General features: G+C 36.9%; 1 protein-coding gene across 7 annotated transcripts in view; it reads right to left on the reverse strand.

The window, feature by feature from the left end:
- Positions 1 to 20,498, reverse strand: part of METTL15 (methyltransferase 15, mitochondrial 12S rRNA N4-cytidine) — a 471,343-nt gene that overhangs the window by 259,220 nt on the left and 191,625 nt on the right. For 5 of the 7 annotated variants that reach the window (XR_012509634.1, XR_012509635.1, XR_012509636.1 and 2 more), the window contains exon 8: positions 6,155 to 6,278. Coding sequence is in view for 1 of the 7 variants with exons in the window: in XM_074372221.1 (XP_074228322.1) it covers positions 11,628 to 11,642 (15 nt within the window). In the remaining 6 variants the exon portion in view is untranslated. Of the gene's footprint in view, positions 1 to 6,154; positions 6,279 to 11,262; positions 11,643 to 20,498 lie in introns of those variants that run through there. The other 2 variants (XR_012509638.1, XM_074372221.1) reach the window with 2 other exon arrangements.

The following is a 20,498-nucleotide window of genomic DNA, read 5'->3' on the forward strand; positions in this document are numbered from 1 at the left end:
AATGCAAGCTTAAATAGCTTTCACAAAATGTTATGTTTCCTTTCCATTATATTTTTCAGATTAAGAAACTACTACAACAGTAGCCCTATGCTAGCAGGAAGATAAGCTTTTTGTGCCTCATAAACTTGGAAAAGGGAACACACAAAAGTCATTTTATCGTAATCCTTCAGTTATGTATCTAAAAATCCACGATGGCATGAGCAAGAACTGCATCAGGTGATTTCTATTTTTGAAAGATTTTTCTAGTTTCTAATAGTCAGTGTAAAGTTGCCCCCAACCAAAAAGTAAGTGATTGGAATTGTAGAACCATTGAGATGTGGCATCAAACTGTTGAAACTCCATAGAACCTTAGAGAAAGTGCTTTAAATTCTGGAAACACTCGATACACCTGTAGCTGGGAGCTTGGGCATGTTGGCTCCATCCTTATCCTCCTTCAGTTCAGCTCTCTGTGAGATGGGGAGACTGAGCCCTGCAGTCTGTTTCCCAGGATCCTGTATCAGCTGTCTTCTGGCTGAGTTTTAACAAAGCAAGACACTGGAAGGAGATAGAGAAGCCAGGGCATTTCTCCTCCTGCCTCTCTAGGGAGGCAGCTTCTCAGCAGTGGCCTCTCCTCTGCTGCTCCAGGTCATTGGTTCCCTTGCTTGACGGGTTTGTTAATTCCGCCTTCCGTCTGACAACCCTCTAGGCAATAATACTGCTACATGTTTCATCTTTCCAGCCTACAGATGGTAGCGGTTTTCTGCTGTTTAACTTTGTATTACTTTACCATCCGCTCTGTGGTTCTCAGATATTCCATTACCTTTGTAATAACTTTCCTGAATTCACTTCACTCTATTGAAAAATCTTAAAGCAATTTCTGTTTTCCTGGTTAGACTCTGACTGATAATATAATTCACTGAATTTTGAAACAATGCACATAATTATTAGTGCACCAATAAGAATGTTAATGAACTTGGGTAGGATAAGTCACCTTACAGACTTCTTAGGACCTAACATGAAGTGAAACATAAATTGTGGAAAAACTGCCCCAGCAAGAAGAGATCAATGGAATATAAGGTAACAGTGTAATCTAGGGACTTGATGGTCAATTTTTTTTTCCTTCCAGGTAAAATAATATCTAGGTAAGTAGTGAATGCAACAACAGTTACTGACCTATTTAAAATTCTGAACTTAGGCCAATAGGCTTATTATCTAGTATGGACTGCATTAAGATGTTCATTACAACAGCTCACAGTAACACCTGAAAACATTATGTCTGACTTGTTAACAAAACGAATGCCAAATATGTAAACCAGCACATGGAAACATTTGATTTCATTTTGATCTCATTCTTTCATTTATACATTGAGTACCTACTGTATACCAGTCATTCTTTCTAGGTCCTATAAATACACCCCTGAGCACATTAGAAAAACCTATCCCTTACTTGCGTGGAGTTTATGGTCTGGAGGAGGTGGTGGCAGTGTTTGGACCAATATCAACCAACAGTTTAAAAACCTCAGAGGAAAAACAGCCAATCCCCCCCTTTCTTTTTCTAAGTCTAATCTGTCATCTTAAATCCTAAAATGAAAAAAAAAAAAAACAGATGATCTTCTTACCTTCTAAAATATAATAATATATAAGGGAATTAGATTTGAAGTTTGGCAAGTTTTGATTTGAGTTCAGGCTCTTTACTTTCCTGGCTGTTTAAATTATCACGTTTATCAAGGATTTCTCATATAGGCTCCCTAGAGTAATTCTAAAAATAGAAAATTCACTCCTGGGCATATATCCAGAAGGAACCCTAATTCAAAAAGACACCTGCACCCTAATGTTCATAGCAGCACTGTTTACAATAGCCAAGACATGGAAACAACCTAAATGTCCATCGACAGATGACTGGATAAAGAAGATGTGGTATATTTATACAATGGAATACTACTCAGCCATAAAAGATGACAACATAATGCCATTTGCAGCAACATGGATGGCCCTGGAGAATGTCATTCTAAGTGAAGTAAGCCAGAAAGAGAAAGAAAAATACCATATGATATCCCTCATATGTGGAATCTAAAGGAAAAAAAAGAAGACAAATGAACTTAAACATAAAACAGAAACAGACTCACAGACATAGAATACACACTTGTGGTTGCCAGAGGAAGGGGGTGGGAAAGGACAGACTGGGAGTTCAAGATTTATAGATACTGACAGGTATATATAGAATAGATAAACAAGCTTATACTGTATAGCATAGGGAAATATATACAAGATCTTGTAGTAGCTCACGGTGAAAAGAGTATGAAAACGAACATATGTATATTCATATATGACTGAAAAATTATGCTGTACACCAGAAATTGACACACATTGTAAACTGACTATAACTCAATAAAAAAAAATAGGAAATTGTGTTGAGAATAGAGATATTTAAGTTTGGAGAACTGAAATAAGTTTTTCATTTCATTTACTTTCATTTGATTTTTGCTTTTCAGCAATTGACCATGATGTGCTTGTGGATTCATTGTTTTTGTTGTTGTCATTGTTTTTAACAAATTTGGGAAATTTTAGGTCATTAATTTTTCAGATATATTTTTCTGCTTTATTCAGTATTTCTACTTCTGTGACTTTAATTACACTTTTATTAGACTGGTTTATATGGTCCCATGACTCATTAAGAATATACCATTTTTTAAAAATCTTTTTTGTCCCTGTTCTTCAGGTTGGATAATTTCTATTTTTCTATCTTTAAGTTCACTGACTTTTTTTTTCAGTATCCAATCTACTATTAATATAATCCGATCAATTTTTAAATTTTAGATAGTATACTTGTTAGTTCTAGAATTCTATTTGGTTTTCATAGTTTCCATTTTTCTGATGAGATTTACTACTCTACATTTCCTAAAGACATCTTTTCTTTTAAATTCTTAAATATATTTATAATAGCTAATTCAAAATCAGTATCTCTAATTTCAACAACTAAGTCATCTGGGATCTGTTTCTTTTGGTTGGTTTATTTTCATGATTACTGTTCACATTTTTCTCTTTCTTCATATATTACACAAGACATTTAAGACAATACATTATAGTGAGTTTGATTATATTATCTTCCTTAAAAAGCTATTAAGTTTTGTTCTTGCAGGCAGTAAAACCTCTTTATTAAAAAAAAAAACTGCTTTTATGATCTCACAAACTGCCTCCTATTCCTTTAAATACCTCTGACATATTCTTTCTGCCATAAATATTATCATGACTACAGTCAAAGGAAAAACGGCTATACAAATGCTCAGCAATTCAGAAGTCATGAGTGTTAGAATTTAAAATCCATTTCATCCTTTTATTTCAAGGTTAGCTTCTATGTGGAGAACTCACTGTACAGATTTGCATATATATTATTTTGTATTACCTATAAAAATCATATTCTGAAGAAAGCAATATAAATTTTAAGTGTAAACAGCCTTAACAAAATCAGTTTGTAAGAACATCTTAGTTTAAAAAGCTTAGTTTGTAAAAAATAAAAATAATCTAAAACAATTCCAGGGAAGGAGTCTTAACACGTTCACGGCAGCTGAATTAGAGGAAATAAGAACACTAATTTGGAGGTAAAGGAAACAAAACTACTTGGTAATCTCTGTTTGATTGACATATGTATAAGGATTAAGTGAGCCCATATTGAACACCTGTTCTATTCCAGTTTGAGCCAAAGATTTAATAGTATTTTTGTTGTTGTTTTAAAAAGAACATATTTGTTGAAAAAACTCTTAGATACTTAAAAGTATAAAGAAAAAATTTCAGTCTTCTCAGAAATAAATGCCTGAACATGTTAAGTTATTTCCTTCAAGTTTTGATATGTATGTATAGTGTATATATGTGTGTCTGTGTGTGTACTGGGTAAAAATCACATATATATAACAAAATTGGAATGATGCTCTCAATATAATGCTTTATCTTATTTATGTCACTAAAAACATTACATGGACTTTTCAACAAGATTAAATGGCCTTTGAGAAATGTGATCTTTAGCCGGCCAACAGGCACATGAAAAGATGCTCAACATTGCTAATTATTAAAGAGATGCAAATCAAAACCACAAGGAGGTATCACCTCACACCAGTCAGAATGGCCGTCATCAAAAAGTTTACAAATAATAGATGCTGAACAGGGTAGGGAGAAAGGGAAACCCCCATACACTGTTGGTGGAACTATAAATCGGTGCAGCCGCTCTGGAAAACGGTATGGAGATTCCTTAAAAAACTAAAAATAGACTTACCATATGATCCAGCAATCCCACTCCTGGTTATACATCCAGAAAAAACAAAAATTCTAATCTGAGAAGATATGTGCACCCCGATGTTCATAGCAGCATTATTTACAATAGCCAAGACATGAAAACAACCCAGGTTCCAATCAATAGATGATTGGCTTAAGAAGATGCCACACACACACACACATACACACACACACACACACACACACACACACAATAAAATATCACTCAGCCATTAAAAAAAGAAATGAAATATTGCCATTTACAGCAACAGGGATGGACCTAGAGAATTTATACTTACTGAAGTAAGTCAGCCAGAGAGAGACAAATACTATATATCACTTATATGTAGAATCTAAAAAAAAAATACAAATGTATCTATATACAAAACAGAAGCAGACTCACAGACATAGGAAACAAACTTATGGCTACCAAAGGGAAGAGGAAGGGGGAAGGAACAAATTAGGAGCACAGGATTAACAGATACAAACAGATGAAATAGGTAAGTAATAAGGATTTACTGTATAGCACAGGGAATTATAGTCAATACCTTGTAATAATGTATAACGGAATATAACCAGAAAAAATAACTGAATCACTATGCTGTACACCTGAAACTAACAATACATAAATCAATTATACTTCAATTAAAAAAAAGAAAAATGTGATCTTTGATAGTTGTCTAACATTATATGGATAATTTACTTATCCATCTCACTAATATACGAGATTATGTTGTTTCCAACTTTTCATTATCAAATAAATTAAATATGATTATTTCCATACAATATATTTCTGAAATGGAAATAGTAGGTTGATGGATGTGAAGAGAGTTAAGAAGGCAGGACATAAAGCCAGTGTAATGGAAAGAGAAAAGCTTGAAACAGAAACAGAGGTGGTTTTAGTTAGCATTGTTTATATAACTCAATTGGAAAGGATGGTATGCCAAGGCAGCAGGCTTTCATAAAATAGTTGCTCTGCACTTCCAACAATCATTGGAAAATGGGAGCTTAGACTGAAGACTTGTAAAGCTACAGCAGGATTCTTTATAGTATGTGCCGTAGAACATCCACTGTGCGGGATTTTAACAAGTGTTGTATTAAAGAAGTGGTGTGGGTGGGGGTGGGTATGGCTCAGGGGTAGAGTGTGTGCTTAGCATGTACAAGTTCCTGGGTTCAATCCTGGGTACCTCCATTAAAAAAAAAAACTAATAATAAGTAAATAAATAGACCTAGTTACCTCCTTCCCAAAAAACAAACAAACAAAAAAGGAGTATTGTGAGATACATTGACTTTGGGAAATACAGACAAAGCCAAACAAGATTTTCACTGTTATGTTTTACTGCAGGACTTCCCAGAGCCTTGAAGGTTCTTATGTGCTTTTTAACACGTCAGAGACTAAAACATAGAACATTTCCCAAAATCTTTTGTTCATTAAGTATCTTGGGAGAAAAGCGTTCCGTGGAACACCAAATTGGGCAAAAGTACTCCAACAGAATTGAGGAGAAGTACATTATAGTCAAGGTCGGTGGAAAAACCATATTAGATTAAGTTCTATTAGGTTAAATGGTTTTACAGCAACATTGCCACGTCTTGAAATCTTGCTTTCAATTTATATTCCTTATTTATCTCTTTCAAAATGCCAAATGACCTATACCTTTCTTTTGTCAGTGCATAGCTCTAAACAAAGGTAAGATTTGGCGGACTGTGAATTTTATTTCCCTATGACAAATTTTTGTGGAGTAACATAGTCACAAAATCCCGGCCTAGTTGTTAGGACAGAGTGGTTGGCTCTGCCACCAGCTAGCTTTGTGACCTTAGAAATTAACTTTGTTTGGCACAGATGTAAAATAAAAGGTCTGTTCAATGAATGATTTGAACTAGATGTTCAGACACTTTCAATCATTCTCACCTGGTGTCATTCACGGACTTGAAGATCTAACCAGCTTCTCTCTCTGGGATCTGTCTTACGTATCTTAGGCTGTGATGGTAATCTTATTCTCTAAGTCCACAGCATTTTTAATAACGAAGCTATCCTATAATGACATAAACCAAGAGAAAGACAGTTATTCAACTTCCTATCAAAAATTCAAAAATAAAAACATTTCTGTTCTGCCTTTTGCCTTCAAAGATATTTGTGCCCCAGAGATCAGGGACCTTGCTAACCTACATTTTCTGCATTACCTCTGTAGTTCCAGGTTGGCCAATGGGCTACTTGTGCTTACAGTAGAGATGTTTAACCTGGATCCTTGAACCCTATGAAATTGTGTGTAACATTTTCTCTTTATATGTGGGAATGTTTATCTTTCTGGGAACACACTCCAACTTTCAGTAGATTTTCAAATGGCATTTTAAACCCTTCAAAATAGTTAAAAATTATTGTTTATAGGTGTCCTAAGGTTTTTGAAGAGGTACATGAAGTAAAAAAAAAAAAAAAGGCACAGATTAATGCTGGTCTAAGTTATTACTACACTAATTTACCCATCATCAGAATGTGTGGGAGTAGAGACCTCAGGCTATAGAAATCAGCATGATTGCAAAAAGACAAAAAAAAAAAGCTATTTAGAGGCATCTTCTCTTCTTCTTTGCTTCTTCAAGCCCCAACCACTGCATGGAAAAAAAAAAAAACTGTAGGAAAAATGTCTTAATGGTATGTTGTAAAAACAGCCATTAACCAGCTACAAGATGTGTCATCACTGGCAAAAGCAGAGATAACAATATTTGTCCACATATTAACCTTGCTTTTAGAGAGCTTAAAAAGAAACATTTCTACAGGATTGTTCAGTGTCATCAGAGTGCCTACGTCATAGTTCACTGTGACTGGTCCTTTAGGGAAAGGATTCTTAAGAAAGCCTGGCTGTAGGATACCTTGGCCATCTTTACTTAATCTGATTATTTTCGTCATACGCTGTCTTCTGCATGCTCTCCGACTGCAGGTCTCAATTTATTGATGCCTATTCTAGATTAGAATCACACATATATCTCCATACACCTCTGAACATCATCACTGTGTGTGACAGCAATGATGATGAAAGTGTGAACAATGATGACTACAGCTAATATTGAGCTAGTATTTAGTATGTGCCTTACAGAAAGCTTTTAAGGTAGTGATTATTACTAACATGTTCACAGACAAGGAAACTAAACTATAGAACGTAATTTAGCCTGGATCACAGGTGGCCAAACCAGGATTCAAGCCCAAATAGTCCTAGGCTAGAGCTTATTATGCTATTTGACCTTTAAGATGTAACTCGGGAATTTGCTTATATCCTCCTCATTTTCCATTGTTCCAATTTTCCCCATGTTTCTTCTCCCTCAGTTCTCCCACCCAGAATGCCCTCAAGTTACTTCTAGATTCAACTACTAGAAACAGCCAGCATTTTCCCTTGGCCCAAAAGACATGGTCATCTCAGTTCATGATATAGGACCTTGACTGCCATACTCCTTGTTGGCCAACTGTGTCTGAATCTAGTCTCCTGTGACCAGAATGTTGCAATGGCCCTATTGAAGTTGGAGTTAAACTCTGAACAGTCACATTTTACAGATTATATGTTGAGGTTTTATAGATCATCTGCAGAAGACTCAGTGTCCTGGGCTTGCCAGGAATAGGTTCTACATCATATAAGGCTGTTTCCCAAACATTGGCCATTCCCATAATACTTTTGTGATATTTTTCAGTCCTGTGCCATCTCTCCTAGTATTTATGTACTATTTGGATTTAAATACACTATTTTTTTAGGTAAATAGATATATTTATAAATAAAAGTTTATTTCATCACAATAGATTGAAAACTAGTATCATCCAATCTAAATAGAGAGCAATTCAAAAAGCAAACAAGACAAAACAAAACTATGTTGTTAAATTTTACCTAGACTTTATTGCTTTCTAAGACTCTGAATATTGAGGCTTCTTTCTCTTTGTTAAAAAGGGAAATTATGTAGTATTAGAGAAAAACCAGTACTAAGCTGATATTTCTCTTTGATCTAATCAGAAGGGTTAAAGGGGAATGAAAAAGAGAAAAACTTTTCATACTATACAATTTATTCTTATTAATTCTCATACTATACAATTAATTCAATGACCTGTCTGCACATTACCTAAAATTCATCGTGAACAAACCTGTTTGGTAGAAATACAATGCACATCATACATAATTAAAAATTTTCTACTAACTACATTAAAAAATAAAAATAAATTGGAGAAATTAATTTTAATATTTGATTTAAACCCACATATCTAAAATATTATCATTTCAACACATAATCAATATAAAACTTATTTATGAGATATTTTACACTGCTTTTTTATATTGTCTTTTATATCTGGTATGTATTTTACACTTATAGCACATCTCAATTCATATCAGCCACACTTAAAGTACTCAACAGTCACATGAGGCTAGTGGCTATAGGATTAGATAGCACAGAATCTCTACACTGCACACTTTAGGAAAAACAGGCTGTATAAGAACGCCTGATCTCCAGGACCCTTTGTGGTTAACATGGTTATGACCCCTGGCAGCCAGTTCTGGACCTTTCCATACCTTGGTTTCTGTGCCTTGAAAATGAGAGAATTTCACTGACTGTCCCTGGGGTTTCAAGCTCTCCTGCTTTACTGACTGCTATTTGTTTCTTTCCTGTCCCCACTCCCTTTAAAGCTTTATTCTTTAAAATCATTTAAAGCCTTATTCTTGGAAACCTTCAAACAGCAAGATGCACCATCACCCTCCAAAGAGTACACATTGTTGCCACAGGAGAGCAGATACAGGGATGAGTTACATCTGATGGTTACAGTGCCTGAAAGCAGCCTCCAAAGGAGAAGCAAAGCACATCCCAAGTGTCAGTGTTCATTCATTCATTCATTCATTCATTCATTCATTCATTCATTCATTCATCTATTCATTCGTTCATTCAACAGCATTCATTGAGCCTGCTCTGTATCAGGCTCCATGCCAGGTGTTGAACATAGAAAGTTGAATAAGATATGATCTCATCAGTGGGAGAATGGGTTGGGAAAAGTTTGGTGAAACAGGTACTGTTGGCTGAACCCCAAAGCTTCAGGAGCATAGAAGTGGGACAATCGAGGACTCCCTGGAGAAGGTAACATTTAAATGGACTCTTGAAGAACAAATAGAAGGTAGCCAGGCAATAAGCAAAAAAAAAAAAAAAAAAATGTGCTAAGCAAAGGAAGCAGCAGGTGCAAAGGTCCAGAGGCAAGAGTCATATTTGGGGATCTCAAAGCAATTGTTACCAAATTTCAAGGTGGGGATGGTAGTGAAAGTTGACAACGGAGAGATAGGATTTGAGGGGTAGATCTGGAAAGGTCTTGGATGATATTGAAGGATTTAGACTTTATTCTGAGATCAGAAAAGAACTGGAGACTATAAAAGGGTAGGGAGAGAGGTGTGTAATATTTATATTTCATTAGTATCTCTTTGGCTGCAGATCAGAGAAGGAATGAGAGACAGCCAAGGCTGAATGACAGCAAAGGAACCAGTTAGGAGGCTGCTTCAGAAAAAGAGACTGATGGAAGGAAATGCATTGGAGAGACATTTAGGATGAGAATCCATGAACTGAATTGACTCATTACCACCGGTAAGGGACAGAGAAGAGGCAGAATGAATGATATTCCAGGTTTAGGCTTAGACAATGGTGACATGCCCTAAAATAGGGACCGGAGGAAGGGGAACAAATCTGTTCATAACAGATTTGGAATCTAGCATAATGTGTAGAAGTTCTGGAATCTCCCAAAGCAGCTTAGGTAGGCTTTGGAAGGCGTCAAGCAAATAACTGGATGCTTTCCTTAGGCGAGAGTTAGACATGTTGATTTCACATTTATTAACAAGGAAACAAATGGATCATAAATACAGTAATGTGAAGCTCTACTTTATAGTTTAAAATTTTAATTTTTTTTCATGGAGACCTTGAAGCATACTGAAAAGAAGATAAAGTTTTTATAGCAGTGACTTTTCTGAGCTACCTTTGAAGTCTCTTCCTCTAGAGTAATTTAGACTCTGGACTCTGGAGGGAGTAGGGCTTTTTCAGTTTCTCTCAGGCAGCCAAAATGAGGATTGAGATCTTCATCAAAGCCAGAAGAGAGTGAGGAAGGGCCAGGTACAGATCTATAGAACACTCGGAAGGCATTCAGCTATTTATCCCCAAAGTGTGGCTGTTTACAATCCTTATTGCAAAGACAAATTAGAAAAAGATGTTAAACAGATGAGATGGCAGTCATCAAAATGATTACAATAAAAGAGCAGAGATAATACAAAATAAAAAAATCATAAAAAGAATCCTGAATGATAATTAAATAAAAAAAATAGGTTAAGGTATTACTTCTTGAGGGAGGTCTACAAGGAAAGGCCCCCCAAAAGATCACCCCAGGCAGATATTCTTAGGCAGAATCAGCTAATTCTTCTTCATGGTAAACAGTTCTAATGTCTCTGAAAGTCACTGATTCCCTAAATTAGGGATTTCATTAGACTGAAACCACAAATATGGCTGTCTCACATTCACTTGAAATCAGTAGATTTTTGTCAAAATTAAAATGACAAGACACACCACTGGGCATATCATTTATTGGGGAAGGAATTACACCAAATTAAAATCTTCTGTTTGCTGTAATGAAAACTTGTTGGCTATTTTTAAAACAGAGATTGATAATGACTTCCTCTTGACAGCTGTCCATGTGCACTAATTTTTGGTCACCCTGGTCCAATGGAAATCTTTGCAGTTAAAAAGACTTCATATAAGTTACTGCTCTCAAGTGTTTCTAATTCTGTTCAATTCAATGTGAGAGAAGCTGTTTAGGGGGAAGATGCTGGTCTTTCCAAAGTTAGTGTTCTGAAAACACGTTGTTGTGGTTAGTGAGCATTATACGAGCCATCTAAATTTAGCAAACACTTTCATTCCCTTACCCAAGCCCACCCACAACAGTGAATGAAACTTTGATTTCCTCCACACTCATCTGGATAATGTAAACCCCTCGGGTTCTACAAAGCCTGTGAGCAAGAGAGCTGAATGCAGAAATGTCAGGAAAATATGTAACCTCTGGACCTAAAGAAGGGTGGGGTGGGGGCAACTCAGCCTCCACTGACTAATTCAAATTGGTTTTTAAACTGTTTCTCACCTTATCCACATCAGGTCTTCTTTGTTTGCCCAGAGAGCACCTGGAAAGATGCCTAATTCAGGGAAGCCAGCTTGCTGTTTATCTGAGGAGCTGGACCTCAGCGTTCACGGTGTCTCACCTTTGAGCTGAAGGTCAGTGCAGGACTTCAGAGCTTCCCTCCATGTTGATGACTTTGAGGGCAGTCATGCTTTCTTAAAGGCTTAAAATTGTGTAGGCTTTAAGTGGAGCTTGGATTACTGAGGTTGAATGGAAGCTGTCATACGGTATAGGACTGCAGCGGAGAAAAGAGGAGAAAGTTTTCTTTATACAATGCCACACATAGCATGTTATCAATAAAGGATGGTTGCATAAATAAACGGTGGCCATCTCTAAGCAAAAGGCCAAATGTATGATCTAGAATCAAATCTGCATAGCAGTTTTTCTCAAACTTTACTGCTTAAGTGCAGCAAAGAATGTGAGGAGGGAGAGAAAAAGAGAATAATCTAAAGACTAGGTAAAACCAGCTCACTGTAGGAATTTCTTTGAAGTTTTATGTCCTCTCTTAAAAGTTCATGCAAATTTTATAGTCTATACTGTTCTGTATAAATATTTAGTTTATGACTTCAGGTACCATCTTGACAAATAGTCTGAGAAATGGTAATCTGTCATTCTCTCTGATCATGTTAACCAAAGAAAAGTTTAGAAAAAGACTTAGGGAAGGACTTATACGTACTTTGAATTTATATACCCCAATGTCTGTTACAAATTACGTGTAAAATTTATTTTATTTTATTTTTGGCATTTCATTATCAATCAGCAGATGCATTTTGATGTTTTCAAAGATTAGAAAGATTTTATATCTTAATATACTGAATTCTTTATCATGGTACATAACAAATTAAGTAAGTAGCCTTCTATTAAGCACTTGGTGTGTATCTGTCACTGCTATAGTATTGAATCAGATATTAAACAACTAACTAATATTACAGAATACATGCTATGAAAATAATTGATTTTTTTTAAAAAAAAAAAAACCTTGAAATTTGTACACATTGCTTTATAACAACACCTTTGGCAAATACAATATGAGTGAATTATCTAGAAATTTTCTCCAGAGGAATAAAAATAGTTTCATTTCCCGTTCTTATAGCAGCTGCTACAGGAGAATAAAATTCCTTTAGTCTTAATACACTGAAAATGATCCACACTTGCACCATAAGTACTGAGTTCTAATACTGAGTATACCTTCAGTACTGAGTTCTAGTTCTGAGTTTTAGGCAAGTGTGATAAATACTAAAAGAAGTAAATTAGATTTCTATTGTTGAATTAAAGAATGCTTTATTAGTGTTACCCAAAACTTATGGCTGAAACTAGTTTCTTCCTGTGAAATATATATATATGACAAAACATGATTCACAGCACAGATGTAAGTCAAGACTCTAACTGCTCCTATATATATATGTGTACACACATATATGCTTATATATACTTATATATATATACACTTCACTTCATGTTTATATATATATTTATATTGATACATATTTTCATGGGGTTATCCCATAACAATACTCTAAGTATAGTGACTTTCATAGGTCATGTTTACCAGGAAGCAGACAAGCAGATTTTTGGGGGAGTACTTGCAAGGACAACACATATAGGGGAGTGAAGGAAGCAGAATGGGGCAGGGGGGAAGTCAAACTGCAAAGCAGTCACTGCAAAGGCCCAGTTGATCCTACTGGGAGCTTTACAGCAGGTACAACCCTGCAGAGCTGTCCCAAATCAGGGCCAGGAGCAGACTTTTCTATCTCCTTACTGACCAGGGCCATAACCTTGGGTGTGGTGGCTCCCTTTAAGATGAGTCCAGTCTCCCAGGAGGCCTCAACTCTAAGCTGTTAGTCACCAACACACAGCAGGCAGGGGAACTGGTGCTTCAGTCCTGAAACAGGTGGGATGGGGCATCAGGCCAAGGCACCACAGTGACCACTACAGTAACCTCTGCTCAGTCTCCAGGGCTTAGAGAGGAACTCAGCTGCTTTTTCCTAGAAGGCACACACAGTATTAATTACCTTGCTGTCCCCGTGCCTTAACATAGTATTTGACACTACGGAAATGCTTAGTGAAACTTTGCTGACTGGCATTCCCTTGAAGACCAGAGTCAGGCTTATGTCTCACTTGACACTAAATTCCAAAGACAAGAAATCTTGGGTCCCTGAATCCTGAAGGCAGAATCAGGTCTCTTTTGAAACCGACAGGAATTGTGGGTAAAGGATAATTGCCCGACAATGTCAGAAACTGCAGCATATACAATAGACATGTGGAGGAAACTCCTCAATGGATTTCATGATATTCAGTTTGATTGTAACTATGCCTGATCAATAAGGATCAACTCACTGCTTCTACAGATTTCAATAAGTGGTGTATTTGATGGGGAGGACTCTGTCAAGGTGAAATCTTAAATACGATTATTTTCCATAAATGATTTAATCCATCTGCTCATACTTGATGCATATCTATTGTGTATCAGGCTCTGTGATATGTACATAAAGATAAGTAATACATGACTCTTTCATAGTCCTGGGGAAAGACCAGCGCAAACTAATGATTTTAGGAAATCAAGGTAAGAATTTTGTCGGAAAAGCTATAGGAGCCATGGAACAGCAACAGTGTCATTAAAAAGATGAAGCATCATTAATATATTTAATGTGTAAAGCTCTCTTTTGGCGGAGAATCTTGTTATAAGAAAAAATCTAATATCTCCAGTGCATGCGGACCTCCCAGCATGGGAAGATTATAACTGAAAAACTCCATGAAACATTCTAGGAATGCTTTAGTGTTGAGCACTTTTGTCCTCTGCCATCTCCAAGACCGCACTCCTTTTTACAACTTCCATCCCCCGCTGCTTGTGAGCCAGAGTATGTCAGTGAAATATCAAAAAGAGAACAGAAAAGAAAATTAAACCCAAATATGACTGAACATGATTGTCAGAGCTGTGCCAACCGAATGACGCCAAAGGTCACACACATTCCTCAACATTTGTGTTGTTGTGGATGGAAGTTTTTCTAACTCTGCCTGCTCCTTTCCAACTGCCCCTACAAGGATATTTTTGTTAACCATCTGTTAATTAACAGAATTGGAATGCTCGTGTGTCATGAAACCTGTGACAACCAAATCTAATTACTCAAGATTGCTCCTTCTTTCCTTTCCCTCCCTGTCTTCTTCCTTTTCCCCTTCCCTGATTAATCTTTGAGAAAAACACGACAGACAAGTATAATAAGGCATGATGGATGTCAGACACATAAAGAGGTAACGTATACATTTAAAAATGACCTACGTGCATTGTATGTACATACATATATGCATATATATGATGCACAAATATATACATGTATATGTATACATATAAAATGCACACATTCTGTGTTAAATATATGTCATATATATCATATATATTATGCACATATATAATATATGGCTTCTGAGGAAAGCTGGCCCCTGTGCAGTGAAGTCTTTCAAACAACCCTGAAGAGAGGCCCACATAGAAAGGCCACCTGCCAATCGCCAGCCCCAACTTGCCAGCCATGTGATTGTGCCACCTTGGAAATAAATCCCCCAGTGCAGTTAAGCTTTCAGATGGCTCCGGCTGACATCTGGCTGCAACCCTGGAAAAACTCCCAAGGCAGAACTACCCAACAAAGCCATTTCCAAATTCCTGATCCATAGACATTCCCAACAATAATAAATGATTATCATTGCTTTAAGATACTAAGTGTTGGGGTAATTTGTTATGCAGCAATAGGTAACTAATAGAGTTGGACAAGATTAAATAGGTTAAGGTCACATAAGCTGCTGAGTGAAAAAGAAAAGGGTTGATTTCAAGGATGAAAACAACAGCAGAAGCTCAGGATGTGTGGGGAGCTAAAAGTGAAGTATATGGCAGAATTTCCTTCTTCTTTAAGGCTGAATAATATTCCATTGTATGTATATATGTATATACTATTTTGTCTTTATCTGTCAATGGACATTAGGGTTGCTTTCAACTCTTGGAACTTAACAAATAATGCTTCAATAAATATGGGTGTGAAAATATCTTTTCAAGATCCTGTTTTCAATTCTTTTAGATACAGAATCAGAAGTGATTTTGCTGGATCATATGATAATTCTATTTTTAATTTTTTGAGGAACTTCCATACTGTTTTCCATAGCACTGCACCATCTTACCTTCCCATTAAAAGTGCATAAAAGTTCCAATTTCTCTACATCCTCACCAACAATTTTTATTTTTTGTTTTCTGTTTTGTTTTTTTGATAGTGGCCATCCTAATGGGTATGAGGTGATAGCTCATTATAGTTTTGATTTACATTTCCCTAGTGATTATGATGTTGAACATGCTTGTTGGCCATTTGTTTATCTCCTCTGGAGAAACATCCATTTAAGTCCCTTGCCTATTTTTTAATCAGGTTGTTTATTTTTTTGTAGTTGAGTTGCAGGAGTTCTTTATATATTCTGGATATTAACCTCTTATCAGATATATGGTTCGTAAATATTTTCTCCCATTCTGTAGGTTGTCTTTTTATTCTGTTAAATGTTTCCCTTGTGGCATAGACGTTTTTAAGTTTGATGTGATCTCACTGGTCAGTTTCCACTTTTGTTGTCTGTGCTTTTGTGTCATATTCAATAAATCATTACCAAATTCAATATCATGAAGCTTTTTTCCTATGTTTTCTTCTAGGAGTTTTATAGTTTCAGGTCTTACATTCAGATTTGTCTTTGTCCATTCAGGCTGCTGTTACAAAATACCTTAGACTGGGTGACTGATAAATAACAGAAATGTATTTCTTATAGTTCTGGAGAATGAAAAGTTCAAGGTCAAAGCACTGGCAAATTTGGTGTTCAGTGAGAGTCAACTTCCTGGTTCATAGACCGCTGTCCTCACATGGCAGAAGGAGCGAGGGGGCGCTAAGGAGTTTTTTTTATAAGAGCATTAATCTCATGCATGAGGGTTCCATTTTCATGACCTAATCATCTCCCAAAGGTCCCACCTCTAAATATCATCACTTTGGGGGTTTGTTTTCAATGTAAGAATTTTGCAGAAACATAAACATTCAGTTTTTACCACTGGCCCCCCAAATTCATGTACTTCTCACTGGTAAAATACATTCATTAATCCCAGAAGCCCCCAAAGTCTTAACTTATTCCAGCATCAACTCAAAAATCTAAAGTCCAAAGTCTAATCTAAATTTCATATAAATCAGATATGGGTGAGACTCAAGGTACGATTCATCCTGAGGCAAATTCCTTTCCAACTGTGAATCTGTGAAACAAAACACGTTATGTGTTTCCAAAATACAGTTGTGGTAAAGGCAGAGAATATATATTCACATTTCAAAGGGGAGAAATATGAAAGAAAGAAGTGACAGGTCTCAGATAATTCCAAAACCTAACAGGGAAAATTCCATTAGATCCTATGTCTCAAGAACAGTACCCTTTGGCTCATTGCTCTACCTTCGAGACTCATGGGGGTAGCAATGTTACCCCCAAGGCTTGGCAAGATAGTCCCACAGCAGGTCTCTGCTAAGGCCCACTGCAGTGGTTCTTTTAGGTCAGAACTGAAAGCCCATGGCTCTGGGCAGCTCCATCCTTTGAAACCTAAGCAGAGGCAGCCATGTCCCTGGACCCATGTACTCTGAGGGCTGCAGAGATGGCACCACACAGATGCTGCCAAAATTTGCTGCCTGCACCGTGCTGCACTGGGGTCGAGCACAGCAGCACCTGGGGTGGCTGAAGAGCATGGTGCTGGAGAGCCCTTCATGTGAAGTAGTACTGATGGCAAGGGCTGAGGCTCTGCAAATGCCAAGAATCTTCCCTTTGAAACTGCCCTGCCTTCTGGGCTTGCGATGGGAGTGGTAGATCTGATGATCTCTGAATTGCCTTCAGGGTCATTCCTCCAGGGTCTTAGAGAATAACTCCTGGCTTCTGTTGAGATGGCTGATCTCTACCTATTTCATTAAACTGTCTCTTGGTCACACCCTTAGTGTTTCATTTTTTACAATATGGAGAGGCTGAGAATTTAAGTTCTACTTACTGTTTGTTTGACAATTCCATCTTTAAGTCAGTTCTCTCTTCTCAAATTTTACTATAAGCAGTTAGATGTGCCAAGCCATAGCTTCAATACTTTGCTTAGAAATAGTTTTAGCTTTAGCTGAATTGGATATTTATATCCAATTTCATTACTTGAAAGTTCCACCTTCCACGAAACACTAACATGACACAATTCAGCCAAGTTCCTTGTCACTTTATAATAAGGATGACCTTTCCTCCAGTTTCCAATAACATGTTGCTCATTTCCATCTAAGACCTCATCAGAATGGCTTTTACTATCCATATTTCTACTAACATTCAGTTCAAGATTATTTAGGTAATCTAAAAAGATTGAGTATTTTTCTGTGGTTCTTTTTTTCTTTCTGGGCGCCCACACGAGTCACCCTTAATGGTCTGTTCATGATAATGTTGGCTTTTTCTAGCATGCACTTTGAAAATCTTCCAGCCTTTACCCATTAACCAGCTCTAAAGCCACTTCCCCATTTTTAGGTATTTGTTAAAGAAGCACTGCACTTCTTTTTTTTTTTTTTAACATTTTTATTGATTTATAGCAATTTTACAATGCTGTGCCAAATTCCAGTGTACAGCATAATTTTTCAGTTACACATGAACATATATATATTCATTGTTACATTTTTTTCTCTGTGAGCTACCATAAGATCTTGTATATATTTCCCTGTGCTGTACAGTATAATCTTGTTTATCTACTCTACATTTTGAAATCCCAGTCTATCCCTTCCCACCCGCTGCCCCCTTGGGAACCACAAGTTTGTATTCTATGTCTAAGAGTCTATTTCTGTTTTGTATTTATGTTTTGTTTGTTTGTTTGTTTGTTTTTAATTTTAAATTCCACATATGAGCGATCTCATATGGTATTTTTCTTTCTCTTTCCGGCTTACTTCACTTAGAATGACATTCTCCAGGGCCATCCATGTTGCTGCAAATGGCGTTATGTTGTCAGTTTTTATGGCTGAATAGTATTCCATTGTATAAATATACCACCTCTTCTTTATCCAGTCATCTGTTGATTGGCATTTAGGCTGTTTCCATGTCTTGGCTATTGTAAATAGTGCTGCTATGAACATTGGGCTGCAGGTGTCATTTTGGAGTAGGGTTCCTTTTGGATATATGCCCAGGAGCAGGCATATGGTAAGTCTATTCCTAGTCTTTTGAGGAATCTCCATACTGTTTTCCATAGTGGCTGCACCAAACTACATTCCCACCAGCAGTGCAGGAGGGTTCCCTTTTCTCCACAGCCTCTCCAGCATTTGTCATTTGTGGATTTTTGAACGATGGCCATTCTGACTGATGTGAGGTGATACCTCATTGTAGTTTTGATTTGCATTTCTCTGATAATTAGTGATATTGAGCATTTTTTCATGGAAGCACTGTACTTCTTAGTACCAATTTCTGCCTTAATCTACTCAAACTACTGTAACAGAGTACCACAGGTGGGTGGCTTTTATAAACAACAGAAATTTACTTCTCACCATTCTGGAGGTTGGGAAATCTAAGATCAAGGTGCCAGCAGATCTGGTGTCTGGTCAAAGTCAGCCAACTACCTGGCTCATGAACAGCTGTCTTCTCACTGTGTGCATATAGGGTGGAACAGGTAAGGAAGCTCTCTAGGGTATCTTTTATAAAGGCATAAATCTTATGCATGAAGGTTCCATCCTCATGACCTAATGATCTCCCAAAAGACCCACCTCTGAATACCATCACATTGGGGATGGGGGTTTAACAGATGAATTTGGGCGAGGGGCACAGAATTCAATCTATAGCAAGATGTTTAATCTGTTTTGAGTTACTTTTTATTCTGGAGGTGGACATTCAGTTTTCCCAACACCATTTGTTGAGAGACTATCCTTTTCCTATTGTGTAGCTTTGGCACTCTTGTTGAAGATAATTTGACCATACACATTAGAATTTATTTCTGGGCTCTTGATTCTGTCCCATTGGTCTACATGTCTGATTTTATGCCAGTGTTACACTGTTTTGATTACTAATGACTTTATTTTATGTCTTGAAATTAGGAAGTATGACACCTCCAACTTCATTATTCTTTCTCAAAATTGTTTTGGCTGTTTGGGGTCCTTTGAGTTTCCATATGAATTTTGGGATACTCCTTTTTCTATTTCTGCAAAAAGTGCCATTAGAAACTTGAAATGGATTGCACCGAATCTGTGGATCATTTGGGTAGCCTGGACATTTTAGCAATATTGTCTTCCAAACAATTAACACGGATGTCTTCCCAATTATTTATCTTTGATTTTTCATCACCTTTTCACAGTTTTCAGTGCATGCCTTTTTTTCTTTTGTATTAGTTATCTTGTTGTGTGTGTGTGTGTATATATATATATATATATATATATGTATTTATTAACCAGGGACTATATTATCAACAATTCGTATATATTACTCAAGTTTTCCTTGTCTCTTTCAACACTATCTTATTTAAGGAGTGTTGAAGTTTAGGAAAAAACACTATGGCTTGAGCAGGTGGCAGGCACAAGGCTTTGCCAGTAGCCCCAGGTGTCCTCTCACAGTCGCCCACATTAGAGTTGTAGGCAGCCAGAATCAGTGGAGTTGGTCTCTGTGATTCCCTTACTTCTTGACCTTCTAACCTTAGCTCCCCAGCCTCAGTCTCTCTGTATTAAATGTCTTCCTGCCTAACGTTACTCCAACAGTTTTGATTTTCCTAACCAAACCTTATTTATTAAACTGAAGCTGACTGGAGGAGAGATGGGCCTCTGTCCCATCCTCAGAGAACATGCCCATGCATTACCATCAAGAAGAGACAGAGGTCTCCTGAGCTGCATTTCAGGACGTGGCAGAAAATGAAAACTCCTTGTGACAGTGTGGAAGGACCCTCATGTCAGTGCCTGAAATACCTCTTCCCAAATGAAGGCTGCAGGAAATTCCAAGTGCCCCTGCTTTGAGGGTTTGGCTCTCCCTAAGGCTGATGGATTAGGGCTCACTCTGGAGCTCATCTCTTCTCATTTGAAAAAACTGTCCCAAAGGCTCCCCAGAAAAGTAGGACTGGAAC

The sequence above is a fragment of the Camelus bactrianus genome, chromosome 10, assembly GCF_048773025.1.
Source record: "Camelus bactrianus isolate YW-2024 breed Bactrian camel chromosome 10, ASM4877302v1, whole genome shotgun sequence".
NCBI lineage: Eukaryota > Metazoa > Chordata > Mammalia > Artiodactyla > Camelidae > Camelus > Camelus bactrianus.